General features: G+C 36.3%; 2 protein-coding genes and 1 pseudogene across 4 annotated transcripts; 2 read left to right on the top strand and 1 right to left on the bottom strand.

Moving 5' to 3' along the window:
- The first annotated feature begins 3,444 nt into the window (after positions 1-3,444).
- Positions 3,445-3,733, top strand: LOC124889777 (annotated as a pseudogene).
- A 751-nt stretch (positions 3,734-4,484) lies between these two features.
- Positions 4,485-10,632, bottom strand: LOC107849906. 3 transcript variants are annotated; one of them, XM_016694435.2, is made up of 5 exons: positions 10,442-10,631; positions 5,438-5,691; positions 5,189-5,335; positions 4,918-5,103; positions 4,485-4,715 (listed from the first exon to the last, which is right to left on the bottom strand). In XM_016694435.2, exons 2-5 carry the CDS (start codon positions 5,663-5,665, stop codon positions 4,683-4,685), a joined length of 594 nt encoding a protein of 197 aa, XP_016549921.2. In that variant the 5' UTR covers positions 5,666-5,691; positions 10,442-10,631; the 3' UTR covers positions 4,485-4,682. The 3 variants fall into 3 exon arrangements, with proteins under 3 accessions (XP_016549921.2, XP_016549917.2, XP_016549919.2); XM_016694431.2 differs by having other exon boundaries at positions 4,505-4,715; positions 4,923-5,103; positions 10,442-10,632; XM_016694433.2 differs by having other exon boundaries at positions 4,506-4,715; positions 5,004-5,103.
- A 1,819-nt stretch (positions 10,633-12,451) lies between these two features.
- On the top strand, positions 12,452-15,996 carry LOC107849574. Its single transcript, XM_016694131.2, has 4 exons — positions 12,452-12,784; positions 14,264-14,401; positions 14,491-14,685; positions 15,712-15,996. Exons 1-4 carry the CDS (start codon positions 12,632-12,634, stop codon positions 15,730-15,732), a joined length of 507 nt encoding a protein of 168 aa, XP_016549617.2. The 5' UTR covers positions 12,452-12,631; the 3' UTR covers positions 15,733-15,996.
- Positions 15,997-17,630: the final 1,634 nt, after the last annotated feature.

Genomic DNA, 17,630 nt, shown 5'->3' with positions numbered 1-17,630 from the left:
ATTCAGTTATGTGATGATTCGTTCGGTTTCTCAATCTTTAAGAACTTGCACTTATGAAACGGCAAGTAAGGAGAGTGGTCACTATTAATTAGTAGCAGAAGAGAACACATATATAGGCTACTAATCCCACAAAGCAATGATGCATCCGTCGGACTCTCCACAGTGTTCCTTTATAGCATATTCAGCCAGCTCAATGATTAGCTAGCGCATACTCCTTGCCTTCAGGCCGGGTGTCTTATGTCCGATGGGATTGTAATAGATATCCCAGCCTTACCAGGAAAAGTATCAAGGTCCATACCCTGCTGAACTAGCTAACGGTACGTGAGGTGAAAACTTGTGGGTTATTTTCAGTGAAAAAAACATGTTCATTCTGAAGCAAAACAAAAAAATACATACATTGGCATATACAAGTTGAAGACTGTAACGCATCCATAAGGAATAACTTATCTATAGCAGAGTGATACAGTTCGAGCCCTTTAAAGGTCGGCTGGTTTAAACCCCAATCTGTATCCATTGCCTTATTTATTCCATTAATTATACAGATCGTCCACAGTAACTAGGCGGGCACCTTGGAATATCTGAAAGTTTCAGTTAGGCACTTTGGAAGCAGATTTGGACAATTCACAGGAAAATGCTAACAAACGAAAGCCAAAATGTTTTCATCGATGCCCTTAAATGTGGCATAATGGTGGGTTCTCATGCACCAACCCCAATGATAGAACCTTGAGTCAATGAGCGTTTTGCCACTAACGCCCCAGGGGTACATGCTACTGTACTGATGATGTCATTCCTGGACCAATGTTGGCTCACAAGGCAGAGGAGGGTGGCATTACATGTGTAGAGTTCATTGCAGGTAGGGGGAGGGGGGTTCATGTGGACTACGATATGGTGCCTGGTGTTGTTTACACCCACCCCGAGAGCATCAAATGAGGACATTGCTCAAGACTTTCCATGTCATCCAACAACCGATGAGGCACCCAATGAAGCAGCCATGACCACTTAGGACAAGCCCATTTCACATGTAGGCTTGTGTTATATCTATCCATAGTCTTGTTTTTCTTATTCCGTTGAGAATCTTGAATGCTTAAACAAGGCTTTTTATTGCTGCCGTTACTCAAGCAGCCCCTTTTCCCCTTTATTTGGGATCCCAGATACATCAATATGAATGTTCATCTTCTGCATTTTTCAAAAATGTAATTTAAACTCTGCAGAAATTGATGCGGTCTTCAAAAAATGTGCTTTTCCATTGACTAAGCAGCTTTCATCGGAGGTCTGTTATTGTATTTCTTGCCCGGTGATCAGTCAGGGATGTCATTTTGGATCTGACTGGCGACTCTCTTGGAAAAATCCATTGAAGCAAACATTGATAAAGAGCTAAAAGAAAATTAGTTGGGTTAAAGCACAACGATTACCAGTTATTACGCACTACAAGATGATACTGAATAGCAAAAGAGATGAATATTAACTAAGTTAATTCGATTCCAGATAGCAATTAAACTGTATCTTTTCATACAAATACTGTCTCGGGATCATCTACTCAAAGGCAAAACACTTATAAATACGGCTACTGAAATGTTCTCAACCACAACTAAGTTTAGAAATCTTATAGATAAGGTGCACAATAATAGTATCAAGATACCAAAGTAAAACGCCAACTAGAGTTCAGATGCCGCCATTCATTCCAGTGACACTTCCATCTACGTTGGGCTTGGCAATGCCTGTCAATAAGTTCAGTTGGAAAAATTCAAACTAAAGTTGGGTATCATTTAAAAGTGCATTTTCAACAGATAACAAATGCCTATGATTTTCCATGTGAGTTAATTTTAACCCATAAACTATCACAAAATCATGTAGTAATGCATATTTTGGAAAGGTAAATTGTAAACCTCAATAGGTGCTTACCCCTCCTTTTGGCAGGCAAGAAACGACTCCTTTATAAAAAGTACCCCAGTGATCAGCATGTATTTGAAAAGTTTCGACAACAGTACCAAGAGTGAGATTCTTGACTTTAACAGTCATGAAATATTCAGAAGATGCTGTCTCGCGAAAGTTCACTTTCTCAATCTTCAACAGCTCATACTTATGAAACTGCAAGGTGAATCGGTATTAATTAGCTGCAGAAGATCAAAGAAAACATATAGTCAGTCAGTCAGTCTACTAATCCCACAAAGAGATGAAAAGCATGGATACATTGGACTCATCATTGTATTCCTTTATAGCAAGATCAGCCAGTTCCTTGCAATGAACAAGCTCGCGTTTACTACAGGGTGCCGTTAAGTCCAACGGACACGCATCACAAGTTTCAGCAGGTCCAGGAAAAGTATCAGGGTCCATACCCTGTGGATCAAAAAGCCAAGCCAATTATAATGGTGATGAACCTATACAAACAACATGGATCGCAATGGAAGTAACAAAAGTAAATTCAGACATATGTAAATAGGTAGGTAGGTACATTGGTTAAATAAATTTGACGAGTGTAACACATCCACAAATCAGCAAAATGAAGGTGATACTCGAGGGCCATAGGGAAGATCTATATCTTTCAGAGAATCAGCTTTTCTAAAGCGTGGTAAATACCCTCGAGCAAATCCATTGCCTTGTTTCATATAATTATTATAGTCCTCTACATTCGCGAACTTCTTTATCCTTCCTCCCGCGCATTCCCCCTTTTGCCTCTTCTCGCTCTCCGAATCTCCTTGTGGTAGTTCCCTCTTTGACATTTTTGGTTGATTAAGAAATGGTAGGGGTCTTTTGCTAAAAAGTGCATTAGAAAAAACATTAAAAAGAATCGAAACGTAACCATCCTTTCCCTTCTTCTATGGGGTAAGCTTTATCATATAAAAATTTAATTTCTTCTTAATTTGTTAAATGTGTGAAATCAAATTATCTTTTGCAATTAGGTTTTGAGGGAAACTATTCTCAAAATGTCAAATGTAATCTTGAATCGTATTTGTAAAGACTCTTCATTAGCTTGTGAGTCATTCATCCTATGTAACTGAAGTGGTTAAGATTGATTGATGTCTTTATTATCTGTAGAAGTATTTGGATAAATTTTATTTATGGTCAAACTCTCTTGTAACAAAACTTCCCATTTACTTTGCTCTTTTGGCAGAATTCTATATTATCTAGTTTGATTGTGTTCAATTCAATTTGGTGATACTTGTGCAATTCAAAATTCTATACTCATCTTGTTCAAAATTATTAAGAATCATGGAAATTCTCATAGTTTGAAGCGTGTTTATGGCACCGTCCATGAAGAATATTTCATCTGGTGTAGATTTGTATCCCTCGGGATTGAACAAACTCTTTTAGTATAAAATTAGGTGTAGGAATCTAACAAAGATTTTAAAAGAAACTGACAAGGCTGGTGGAATCTTGGTCAATGAACGTTTTGCCACTAACGTCCCCGGGGTACATGCTATAGGTGAGGTCATTCATAGACCAATGTTGGCTCACAAGGCCGAGGAGGATGGCGTTGCTTGCGTAGATTTCATTGCAGGCAAAGAGGGTCATGTAGACTATGATATGGTCCGTGGTGTTGTTTACACCCGGCCTGTGGTGACTTATGTTGGGAAAACTGAGGAACAGGTAGAGGCACTCGGAGTTGATTATCGCATTGGCAAATTTCCTTTCTAGCAAAGAGTAGAGCCAAGGCAATTGATGATGCTGAGGGAATTGTCGAGTTTATGCTGAGGAAGAGCGCGAGAAGATATTAGGCGTCTCAATCGCTTGAATGGATACGACCTATTCTAACAGGACTGGACCTTGAGGAAGACAGAAGAGGAAATTGCGACAGGCATGATTATATCACGGCTACAGGTTGCCAAATTCCATTAAGATTGGCATATCATCATCATGCCAGCTATTTTAGTAAGTCGAAAGCTTCAAATCCAAAGGCTGAAATACCAAAATTAATCATAAAATAGTGGACCCGGAAGGAGCAAAAACAGTTGCGATTATGAACAAGGTGACAAACTGAGATCTACAATCAAAAATATATTAGCCAAGTTAATTCTTAAGCCAGTAAATAACAACTAAAACCTTCAACAATTTCACAGTACCCCAAGGTTGGATGGACAGATTAGTTACAAATACATACGAGTAAGTATGAGAGAAAGAATTCAAAAAAGTCACAAAATCATTATAACCCGATAAGGAAAGAGTAAGGGCAGGCCCCCGTACATAGAGTGAACTAACTCAAATAGTACACTACATGCTTAGCCCACTCTAGAATATGCTTAGCCCTCTTACATGCATAAGACTGCAACTCAGACACACCTGATTCAAATCAACTAGGAACTAAGACTCGCATCTTTGACACATGAAGATGCCCTAATCTACGATGCCATAACTCGACTTCATTATAAGAACAAGCATTCAAGGCCTGTGTCGACGACATAAGACCAGAAGTATCAAGTGATTGAGTTGAAGCTTTGGGAATAGAGCGGAGCGAGCCCGGGGAGAGGAGATGCCAGATAACAGTTAAAATATAGCGTTTCATACAAAAACTGGAATAAAAGATACTAATTAACAAACAAGTCTTGGATCATCTTCTTAAAGGTAAAAAAAACTTACAAATACAGATACTGAAATGTTCTCAACCACTACAAAGTTTAGAAATCTTATAGATAAAGTAAAACGACAATTAGAGTTCAGGTGCCATTCATTCCATCTCCATTCAGTCACACTTTCATCTCCGTTACGCTGGGCAATGCCTGTCAATAATTTCAGTTGGAAAAATTCAAAATAAAGTTAGCTATCATTTACAAGTGCATTATCAACAGATAACAAATGCGTATGATTTACCACGTCCAGTAAATTTTAATCCGTAAACTATCACAAATCATTCCATACACGCCCTTCCTGTAGTAATGCATATTTTGGAAAGGTAAATCGTAAACCTCAATTGGTGCTTACCCCACCTTTAAGCAGGCAAGAAAATACTTCTTTAGAAAAAGTACCCTGTTGTCCAGCATGTATATGAAAAGTTTCGACAACAGTACCAAGAGTGAGATTCCTGACTTTAACAGTCATGAAATATTCAGCGTATGCTGTCTCGCGTAAATTCACTTTCTCAATCTTCAACAACTCGTACTTGTGAAACTGCAAGGCAATCGAATCACTATTAATTAGCAGCAGATCGAAGAAAACATATAGTCAACTAATCACAGAAAGAAAAGATGCATACATTGGACTCTTCATTGTATTCCTTTATAGCAAGTTCAGCCAAATCGTTGATTTGAATAACATCATTGTCTGTACTACCGAGTGCCTTTAAGTCCAACGTCCATGCATCACCACCACCCTCACCAGGAAAAGTATCAAGGTCCATACCCTATATTGCATGACACAACACAAGCCAAAAGAGTCGATCAGGTCAACAGTACTAAAGCGGTTAGCTCAAATTCAGCAAAACAATGCATAAGTAGCTAGGTACATTGGTTGATAAAAGTTGACGACTGTAACACATCCACAAATCTGCAAAATGATAGTGATACTCGGGCGGAGCGCCTATAGGAAGATCTATATCTTTCAAAGTCTCAGCTCTTCGCAGGTCGGATAGTAAAAACCCGTTGCCATATCTATTGCCTTGTTTAATCCACTGCTTATACTCGTCCTCATTCGCGAACTTCCTCCTTTCATCCTTGCCTTCTGATCCCAACATTGCTTCTCAATTCATCTAAGTAGCCCCTAGTTATGCAAAATCAGGTTAAAGGAGGTCGTGAGAAAATTTGGCAATTAAGCCTCTTCAAGTTTTCAATTAGCAAAATGCGCTGCCCTCTTCAAGTTTTCAATTAGCAAAATGGTCTACGTTTATTTTCTCATATGTCGGACAGATAACTGATCTGTCTATATATCTTTCGGACAGATAATAGATCTGTTGGATTGATAATCTATCTGTCTATACATCTCTCGGACAGATAATAGATTTGTCGGATTAATATGTCAAACAAATAATAAATCAGTCTAAAAAATGGATCATCTCCCTAAATAAAAAAAACTTTTGGTCCATTTAATTAAAAAATAAACTTAAAAGGTCTATTTAACAAAGAATCCCGGAGGTAGTTATGTTACACGATATTATAAGCCAAGCTTGTCTTTGTTTTATTTCAATATTTATAGGTACTCTTTTGGGATATGATTAGTTAAAGAATAATAGGGAAAACTATATGCCTTAGCAAACACAATTTCAAATATAAGCTCCTAATTATCCTATTTCATCTAGATTTTAATTAATTACAATTCATAACATCTTTTAATTTGTCAATTAAATATAATCCATAGTCACTTTTCTTCTTCATTCTCTCACCGCTCTCGTCCCTCTCCCCAATCTCGCTCGCCTCCCTCCCCATCTCCCTCTCTCTCGCTACCTCTTTAGTATTTTGCATTTATTTTTGTATATATATTAGTATTTCTCTATGCTTTATTGGTACTGTTTGTGTTATTGGTATTTGTATGTATATGTATATGTATGTATTAGTGGTACTGTTTTATGCTGAATTTTGTTGTCAGTTTAATTGAATACAACCGATTTTACTGTATTTATATTTTATATCAAATACAGTCAGTTGCATGCACTTGATATATTGACTACTGATTGTAATTTTTGAAACTTAGGCTAATTTCGCCATATTTTTCGAAACAATGGCTATATTCCGTAAGTTTCCCTATAATGTTTGGATGGATTGAACTGTTTTTTCTCAATACATAATCTCATTCATCAATAATTGAAGGATAAACCTAATAGAAAAAGTAAGGTATGAGGTGGTGCTAATATAAAAAGGTACGATAAATGATAAAATAAAATTATTAAATAATACAGAAAAATAAAATTGAGAAAAAATATATGATGATCTCACCAAATCTATTGTTACAAAACATGAGACTTTTTGTTGATACCATTTGATTGGGATTCTCGTATTATTATGTAACTATAAGTGGTATTATGATGCTTAAATAGTGGCAAGTCCCCTATTTTTAATTAATTTATTTATTTATTGCTTTTCCAGTCTAGTTAAATATTGATGATTTAAGGGTCATTACTTGTCCTGAATTAAACTATTTTGATCATGTGACCACTTGAAGGTAACTTTTATATGATGTAACTGTCAGGATATACTATAAAGTTTAAACCATGTGTTTTGATGTAGTATATTTGTTGAATAATTATTTATTTATTTATCTATTTACTCAATTATATGAATTATTACATTGAATAGATCATTGTCATATATATCTGCTAACTTATATAGTAGGTGATTTGGTGTATGAAGTTTAGCTTATATACTGAAGATTAAATCATCGGTTCTTATAAGTTAAAATTATAGGTTCATAATCGTAGATGAAAATTTGGACAAACAATCAGAATGATTGTAGCACGAGATAAAATGTAATTTATCTTGATTACGAGAATGGTATAGTTCTAACTTCTTATGCAAGTGCATTTTGTATGTATTGAACAGAATTGAGTAGAATTAGTTGTTTTAGACTAATTGATAAAAACATATTCTCTATACTATTAAATGTACTTATATTCTCAATCTTGATATAACAATTATGATCTGTATATATATCGTTTTAATTTATTAAAAAGTGGGGTTCTGAGATGAATCAATATTTATGGTAGATTGGATGATAAATAACAAATTAGTTAATGGAATCAATGTCTCGATATATAGATGGACCGATGATACTTTTTCATGAGAAGCTTATAAGTTTTATGTGTAAACCCGGACGATGAATTTATGAATCCTGACATGTGAATTAAGTTAAGCATTGCTCTAAAGAAAATTAATCATTATATTAAGTTCGTTAGTAATTTAATTTATTGATTAGTATTTGTGATCTTGATATGGGGAATTACATTGTTTAATGGAGAATTTTGAAATAAAAACACAGGAGTATAATTGGGTTTTTTTTTGTGGAATGTTTTTCAATTTATTATGATAAGAATAATTCAAATTGATATTTTAAATTATTTCCATAGAAGGGAGCCTCTGTAATTTATTATGTAGTTGCCCAAACTAGAGCTCGGAATCCTATTAATTTTTGTATGAGAAAATGGAAAAAGTCGTCGTTTTTTCCTTGTTTAAGTAGAAACAGACATGTGTTGTAGATGCTAACTCCTTAACCTAATTTTCCAGATCCTACAGTTTCGTTTCGTAGATAAAAATGTTGGGATCGGTTCTGAAAGAAGGCCAAGGAGAAATCGGACGTCGGAGGAGTATAAGCAGTGGATTAAACAAGGCAATGGATATGGTCAAGGGTTAAAACTTGCTATCAAGGAATACAATGAAGAGTTCAATGTATGTGTTGAGTTCTTCGTTTTGATGATTGACAAAGTATCAATTTGGGACCTGATTCACAAAAGAGTTCTTGATGACAAAGCTATAGTTGCTTAGGAACCAGGTTGATCACATTCACGTCAATATTACTTGGTTAGCATTACATCTAGAATAGAAAAGTACCGTCTTGGCAATGAGTTGGTGGCAAGGCCACAACATCTTTTTGCCCCAACCAATCAGAAATATCCTAGGTTTTCTTATCTCTTATGTATGCTCATGTTACAACAAGAAAACTCAGGCTTCCATATATTCCAACAACATCAAAATCCTTCTTGGTGCTCTCAGATTCAAAGTCTCACTTGCAACGGAGACCTGCTCAGTCGTCGCCTCTTGTTTCTCAAGCTCTTGTTGTATTTGAGTCTTTGTTTTGTGTTTGTAAAGATTGCCTGCCTGCTGCTTTTGTTCATTAATAGTAGGTTCATTGTTAGAGAGTTGTTATTGTTAAAAGTGTCATCTAGAGTTAGTTGACATAGAAGCTAACGTTAGCTTTGTATTGATTCAGTTAGAGCTAGTTGAGTCTGTTGAGCAATAGAGTTATTGCATTGAAGTTATTGTAATAGAGTTATTACAAGTTGAAGAAGGGATAAGAGGTTAATCCTTAGTTCATGGAGTCTGTATTCAAGGTTGCTTGAATTTAGTGAAGCCGTTGAAAATCCTACGTGGTAGGTCGTGATTTTTCTCCCTTGACAAGGAGTTTCCACGCAAACTTGTTGTGTTAATTGTCTGTTTACTTTATAAGTTTGTTCATTTTAGTTTTCTACTGCATATGTTAGTTTTGAACCAGGTCCCAAAGTTGGTAGGCACCCCGTGTAGCTCTTCAGTATGCATGCATGCATGCACCTCTATTCTAATTGTTGTTGTATTCTGGATATCTTGATTTGATAATATTGTGAACCTTCTATAAGATTTTGTTAACTTAGTAGTGGTTCAGAACATTTCAATATCTGTATTTTTAAGTGTTTTTACATTTGGGAAGATGATCCAAGACTTCTGTGCTAATTGAAGCATCTTTTATTTCAGTTTTTGTATGAAAAGCTATAGTTAAATTGTTATCAAGCATCTACTTACTCGTATTTATTTGAAACAAATATGTCCATCTGACCTTGGGGTACAGACGTACACTCCAATCCCACATGAAATGCAATGCATGATGTGCGGGCGTGCAACTCCGACCCCAAATAATCAATAAAGTCAAACAAAGCACTTTGTGTCTCAAGTCAGATCAAACATCAGTTTTAAAGTCAACTCAATTTATCAAGTAAGAGTATTCTCATTAGCTAGCTTTTTTAACAATTTATTTACTATAATCAATCAGTCCATTGAGCTAGCAAATAGGGAAAAACAGTTCAAACATACAATTAACTTATTTTATCCCCTCAAACAACACCGGTACCCGCATAAATGCTCGTCACAATCACCTATACGGGCCCCCCAATTTCCATTACTCCCATTACACATAACTAACAAATATTCAGATAAGCACTTTGAAAAAAGAGTCTAAGAAATCTCAACTTGCCTCAAACCGAAGCCAAGCATCAATCAATAAATTTGCCCTTACGTAAGACTTCCAAACGATCAATATCTATTCAAAAACATAGTCCCCATAAGAATATAAATTTAATAAAAGCTCTACTGTTAAAAGATTTTTTTTATTAATTTAAAATTCACTTTAAAATTAAAAGTGAACTATTGAAATGGTGTTGACAACTAAAATCTGTTATAGTCACTGCCAACGATTGGCTCCTCATTACACCAAATAAAATTAATATTCTAACTTTTCTACAACCTAAATGAAAGCAAGAAAATAGGACAAATAACTATGAGATGGGTTAAAATAATGTCTACAACTACGAGATGGATTAAAATAAGATAAATTTATAAAATAAATTTGTAGAGTCGTTACACAGATACACACAAGCATTCAAATCCAACAAATTCATTAATAAACTAAACGAACACTCTACATAATCTAATCAATGACATAACACATCAATTTCACATCATTCGAGATCGCAAAAATAACTTATTATTCAAATCAAACATTGTTCATGATAGTAAAATACACAAAAATATGCATCAAATATCAATAAACTCACCTCCAAACTGCACCAGTAACACCAAACGATCGCTGCAATGGCTGGCCGATCGGAGTCAATGCTAAAGCTGTTAATTGATTTGGGGGTGTTGGGAAAAAATGAGAGAGAGAGTCGATTTAGGGGTTTTGGGGTTCAATGCTAAAGTTGTTTAGATATAGAGAAAATGTTTTGGCCAAGAGGAAAAATATTTGGTCAAATACAAAAAAAGAAGAAAATATTTTTTTTATGGCATAAGCGCTATTTTTTCGATTGATAGCGGGGTTAAGACCCCCCTGCAAATTTATAAATTATAGTCACAGATTTTTAACCCTCGTATTTTATATAATTTTACAGAAGTTAAAATAACCCCGCAAATAAACTCCCACAATTTGACCTGTTTTCTATAGTGTTATCATCGTGTTTAGTAAAAATAAAGAAAAAAATTAAATCTTGTGGTCATAAATTAAAATTTTATCGAATATATCAAAATGTCCTTTAATGTTATGATCATAGAGTCCGCAGCCTAAAAGGCAAGTTTTTTTAGTCAAAATTCCAAAAGGGTATCCCAATACTGAAAAATTTCAAAAGGGATAAGGTAAACACCCATGTTTACCTTGTCTATTAAGAAGTTAACGCTGCCAGCTACAAGGTAAATGGAGTCATTAACCTTGTAAGGTAGGATCCCATGTTTACCTTGTAACAAATTTAAAATTCTCGCTGCTATATAAAGAGTGTGAGCAGAGGTTCATTTCTTGCATCAACTCAAAAAAATTGTTAAATTTCATAACTTAAAAATTTGTTAAATCTTATTCATTTCTTATTTTAAAATGGATAAGATAAGAGTAAATTTATCGAGAAATATTGTTCCGTCGCACAACTAAAAAAGGTACAATCTAACTCTTCGTTGAACCTCTTCTCCCTCAGTTTCATCAGTTATTTCATTTAGATTTTTCATATGTTCCTCTAATCTCATTTAAAAAATTCTATTTCTTTGACAAAAGTCTAGGTCAGATATTTATCCTGTTAATTCGGCAAACATTTGTTGCCTGTTAATAAGCAACATCTGAGCAGCACCTGGATGAAGAATGGGAGTTCCATCTACGATCATTGCAAACATGAGTTCTGTAAGGTTATAGTCGCTTCACCCGTTCTCAGGTGAAAGATATGCGTTTCTGGTCGCCATCTTTCAACAAGTGCAAGTGGAGTAATAAGGGAAAAATCGCAGGGAATGAATCCAACATCTATAACGCCTCTAAAACCACAAATACTAAAATAATTAAGAAGACGAAGATGGAACGGATGATTTCTAACATGTTGCCAAAAATTATTATCATCACGCCGCACTACCAAACATGTCTTTTCTCCTTTAATTGTGCCTTTCCAAATAGCCTCAGACTGATGCTTATTTTGCGTGACATATACGTCATACTGTGATTGTCCTGGATGCACAAAGTGTTGATATTTCATATCTATACAGAAAGAAGATTAAAATTAGTTTTGAGCATACAATTAAAGGGCAAACTTTTTACACATGCATGACAATACTAACTTAACGTAGGTTTAGGCTTAATAAGTTGATATGATAACAACAATATTTGGCAAATTAGTAAGCTACAAAAATGATTAATAATATTATACTGCATACTTGTTTGTTAGGTATTGAAAAATATTAAATAAAAAGGTGATTAAAGTAGTATATCTTAAAGTGGAATTTTTTTGATAAAGTAGACTTTGAGCAAAAATAAACACAACTAATATAGTAGAGTGAGGTGAAAAAATAAATGGGTGGTATATAAAAAAAAATATTAATAAGGTAAGGAATTAATAAGGTAAGGAACACAGTTTATCAGGAACACAGCTTACCTTATAATGTAGTGCATTTGAAATAAATTCACCTTATAAGATAAACTCACCATTTTACCTTACATTCTAATATCTGCGACGGTGTTAACTTTTTACCCTTTGAAATCTTTCAATTTTGGGGTGCCTTTTTGGATTTTAATTAAAAAAACTTGCCTTTTAGGGTTCGGACTCAACTATCACATAAAATATTAAAATTAAAGTATTATTGAAAAAGGAAAGGTTTATTTTTTTTGAACCAAATTAAAAAGAAAAGCAAGTTATTCTTGCTAAAAACTTATGAATTTCGATCAAATAGTGTCTGAACTGATCAATTTCGGTAATCAAAATTATTTGTAATTCCTAGAAGAAATGTGTGATGAATATTCACTGCCTCGCAGGTACCTGAATTGTGAGGTTGATTGGGATGACGATAAATTCCTCCCCGAAGGCGCTTCGAAGAATTATCGAGCTATATTTCAAACAATTTATGCCAAATACTTCACTCAGATTTTGGAATCCGAGGTTTGTCTTCTTTCTTTTTACTTTTATTCCAATCTTTGTATCTGTGGCAGTTTTGTTTACGTTAGAGTGAAAGGGGTGAAAAAGACACCCTTTTTTTTTTGAGTTGAGATGTTGCGTTGGATGTGTGGTCATATCAGGAAAGATCGAGTGAGGAATGAGATTATTCGGGAGAAGGTGGGAGTGGCTTCGGTAGAAGACAAGATTCGTGAAGTGAGGTTATGTTGGTTCGGGCGCGTGATGAGGAAGGGTTCGGATGCTCTAGTGCGGAGGTGTGAGACACTGATTTTATACGGGGTAGAGGTAAGCCGAAGAAATATTGGATGGAGGTTATTAGGCATGATATGGAGCAGTTACAACTTACGGAGGACATAACCCTTGATAAAAAGGTGTGGAGGATGCGGATTAGGGTAGAGGGTTAGCGGTGAGAGGGTGTCGGTCGCAGTAGGAGGCGTTCCTTATTTGTGTCTGAAGTTTCTTGTTCGTGGGTAGTGCGTTGTCTATGGTTTCGGATATATAGTTTTAGTAGTATCTTGTGGCACTAGTAGTATCTTGTGGCACTAGTATTATATGCATTTATGTTTTGTTGCTATACTGTTATTGGTTCTGAGCCGAGAGTCTATCGGAAACAGCCTATCGACTTCTCTTGAGGTAGTGGTATGGTCTGCGTACACTCTACCCTCCCCAGACCCCGCTAGGTGGGAATACACTGGGTATGTTGTTGTTGTAGTTTCATACTTGAACTTTCAGGTAGTAAAAGTGAGTCATTAATAGTTTTAAGTGTGTTTTTCTAACTAGTTGGTGATAGTTTAGGTATAAAACTTAAAAAAAAAAGATACTTTAGGTGTGTTTAGAACCATTAATAACTCTATGTTACTATCTCTTGTTTTGTTGCTACCATTTGTTTCTTGTTTTTATATTATGTTCTTTTTCTACACTGTTTTGCTTTGTCTGAGCCAGGGTTTATTGAAACAACCTCTCTACCTCACCTATGAGGTAGTGTGGTACGGTCTACGTATACTCTACTCTCCCCAAACCCCAGTTTGTGGAAATATATTAGGTTGGTTGTTATTGTTGATATCACCAATCTAATTGATCAAACAATCTTGACTAATTATATTTATAATCCAATTTTAATTCTTAATTCAATCTTTTAAGTCACGTTTCTCTTATTTGAGCCTAGCTAGCTAACCTGTAATATCCCAAGCTCTGCTCAATTGCGTTTTTAGGGGCTCAAATGCGTCAGTTAAGAATATATGGGGCTTACTTTCAAGTTACGAGTCACTACTGTTTTGTTTACGGATAACTCGTGGCTGTTTTGATGGTGCTTTTACCCGTGATTTGATTAGCTCTGCTTCTCTTTACTACTAAGAAAATAGGCCAACGGTTAGCTCCATAAATTAAATTAAGTTTTATGTACTTGATTGAATGTCAGCTTCTTCAACTTGAAGCTTTGATATGTATTCATGTGTTATTTGACAGGGTTTCGACATTTCCATATATCCCGGTCCAGCCGAGGCAGCTGTGTGTATACCATACCTGGATTTTGAAAAAGAACTTGACTTGCTGAGGGTTCTGGCTGAACATGCTATTCAGGAATACAACCTTAAGGAGGAAAATGTATGTATGTATATGCCTCTATTCAGCTTTGATTAGTCTCCCTCATCCAGAAAGTTGTCCTTATGGTATTTTTTTTGCCTTGCATGCAGGTTTACAAGTACAAGTTCATGTTTATTGAAACAGTGAACTTTATTGTGGCTGGACATCGTGAATTTTTCATGAACGTTAGAGTTAATAATCTCACTCTGCGTACACCTGTGGAAATGTTTCGAATCCGCGCATATAGAGGAATAGATGGGAAGAATGTTGTCGTTCTTTGCCAGAGAAAAATGTTTCCGCCTGAGGTATAAAATTAATTCTCTCTCCTTTTTTAGGGGTTGATGGTGAAATGTGTCATTCTGAATGAATCTTAGTGCTATTTGTTTTTCCTGTTTTTCCTTGGCTTTGGTTAATCTTTTGGGACTGAGGCATAGTTTTTGCTGTTGGCTTGGGTGTTGCTCAAATCTATGTGGATTTATGGGTATATATTACTATTATGAGATGATAGTTTAGGGAAAAAATATACTAAAATAGGTGATGGATTTTGGGATAAGCCTTGAAAAATAGTTCATTTAAAACGATAACTTTTGTTTTAATCAAAACTGAGTCACAGTTTTATTGCCACTGGATAACAAAGGGCATACATTTTATAGGAGCGCCAGACTAACCTTCTTGTACATGGTGAAAACTTGGTGAACCAAGTTGATGAAATTCCTGATGTCATCTTAACTATCACCAATTTAAAGAATACGAGCAAAGCAGAGTGATAAGGCTGACAAACCGTGGTGGCTCATGTACAATCACATCTATATAGTTGTCATCTCTCCAAATTTTACAAGCCTCTAACTTGTGTTGGTAGATTATCGGAAAGAGGGCATATGTACACATCATCTCTGGTGTGGTTCAAGGATGCCATTTTATCTGCAACCTGTTTGGCCTCCCTCTTAACAAGGTTTGCTAATAGGAAGAGGGTATATGTACCCATCCATCTCTGGTGTGATTCAGGGAGACTGTTTTATCTGCAACCTGTTTGGCCTCCTCTAACAATGTTTGCTAATAATGTAGTGTGGTTAATTAGTTAATCAAATTCTCTTTCTCATTTAAAGTACCTTCAAAGCCCTATATATGCCTGCAGTAGATGATTTCTTCATCTCATTTTATATGCAAGCCTATATGTTGTGACCGAACTGATGACTTGTGCTGAATTAGTTCTAGTTTAGTTGTCAAAGAGTCAGAATAACAATTTTTGATCTATACTTAATAGCTAATTCCCTTGGTTTGCATGTACACTTCATGGCTAATTCTGTTTTTTTTTTGTGATTAATATGCAGTTGGCTTATCAACAACGTTGAATTGAGGAGAAGCAAGCTTTGCTGAAGACTGGTTGAACTTTTGCTTTCTGAATCTAGTACTATTTGAAAACTCCATCCTATGTAACTAAAGTGGTTGTTAATGTTGATTGACACCTTTATTAGCTGTTGAAGTATTTCCGATAAATTTTATTTATGGTCGAACGAACTCCCTTGTAACAGAACTTCCCATAGACTTTGCTCTTTTTGCAGGGATCCCTAAATTCTATATTATCCCATTTATTTATGGTCGACCATTAATATCTATGACATGCTTTGCCTTATTTAGAAAAGGGCATGCTATCGTAAGGCTGCAGGGGGTTTGAACATCCTAGGCATTTCAGTGTGGAACAAGGCAGACATCAATAAGTTGTTGTGGAATCTTTGTACCAAAAAGGATAAATTGTGAATCGATGGAAAGGACAAGGAGCTGTAGGATGTCAATCTCTTTTCTTTTATGCTGCAACTTTTTTCCATCGGCACATTATTCGCTAAGTGGATTCATTGTTACTACGGAAGAAACAGAAACCTACTGCTTGTCATTTTTCTTCTCAGGTGTGGACAAAACTCCTGCCATGGATGTACTTAGAAATCTTCGAGTTTTCAAGCAGCAAAAACAATCCCCTGATGTAGTTACCAAGCTTATCATACCCTGATAAATGGAGCATACCTGTGGATTGGCTGGAAATCACAACTTCTATCCTACCTACGCCAGTAGTAGTTTCCCTTTGTCTTTTCGTTTCTATGTTTTTTGAAGCCGGACCTAGACTGGGAAGTTTGTCCAGCAGCAAACATTAATAAATGGCTAAAATTAAATTGGTTGGGTTAAAAGCGCAATGATTTCCAAAGATCCAACAGCCATTTTTCTGCTAAGATGGAACTAACAAACAATTAGGAAAACGGCAGAGCTGTGCTCAATCTATTTATTGAATGGAGACAACTTAATTTAACAGGACTGGACCTTGAGGAAGACATAATTATTTTGTGGTTCGTTTAAATTTTTGTGTCCATTTGGGTGGAAAAACGTGCAAATAGTCACGAACGCGGTATTTTCGGGCCAAATCGGTGTGCTATAGCCCACTGTTTTGGGGGTGGGCACGATGTCCGGATGTGCTGTGGGATAAAAATCGGCTGAGCGTGCCAAGGAAGTTGGGTATCATCCCAGTATGGTCCGTTTAAATTTTTGAGGCCATTTGGGTGGACAAACGAAGCGAACGGGGCATTTTCAGGCCAAATCGGTGTACTCTAACCCACGGTTTTGAGGGTGGGCCCAAGGTTCGGGCGTGCTGTGGGTCGAAAATTGACTGGGTATGCCAAGGAGGTTAGGAATCGTCCTAGTATGGTCCGTTTAAATTTTTGGAGCCATTTGGGTGAACAAACGGGCGAAACGACGTGAACGGGGCATTTTCGAACCAAATCGGTGAGCTAATAGCCTACGGTTTTGTGGGTCTACCCGACGTACGGGCGTTTCGTGGGTTGAAAATCGACATGGGCGTGCCTGGGAGGTTGGTGATCGTCCCCGTGTGGTCCGTTTAAATTTTTGTGGCCTATTGGGTGGACAAATAGGCGAAACAACTTGAATGGGGAATTTTCGGACCAAATCTATGTGCTATAGCCTACGGTTTTGGGGATGGGCCCGGGGTTCGGGTGTGCTGTGGGTCGAAAATTGATGGGACGTGCCAGGTAGGTTGGGGATCGTCCCAGTATGGTCCGTTTAAATTTTCGTAGCTATTTTGGTAGACAAACGGGCGAAATGGCGTGAACGGGGCATTTTCGTGCTAAATCGATGTGCTATAGCCCACGGTTTTGAGGGTGGGCCCGGAGTCCGGGTATGCTGTGGGCAAAAAATTGACAGGGGCGTGCCAAGGAGGTTGGGGATCGTCCCAGTGTGATCCGTTTAA

Source organism: Capsicum annuum, chromosome 12 (assembly GCF_002878395.1).
Source record: "Capsicum annuum cultivar UCD-10X-F1 chromosome 12, UCD10Xv1.1, whole genome shotgun sequence".
Lineage (NCBI taxonomy): Eukaryota > Viridiplantae > Streptophyta > Magnoliopsida > Solanales > Solanaceae > Capsicum > Capsicum annuum.
Note: the sequence above shows the minus strand (reverse complement) of the source record. Positions and strands in the feature narration are given on the sequence as shown.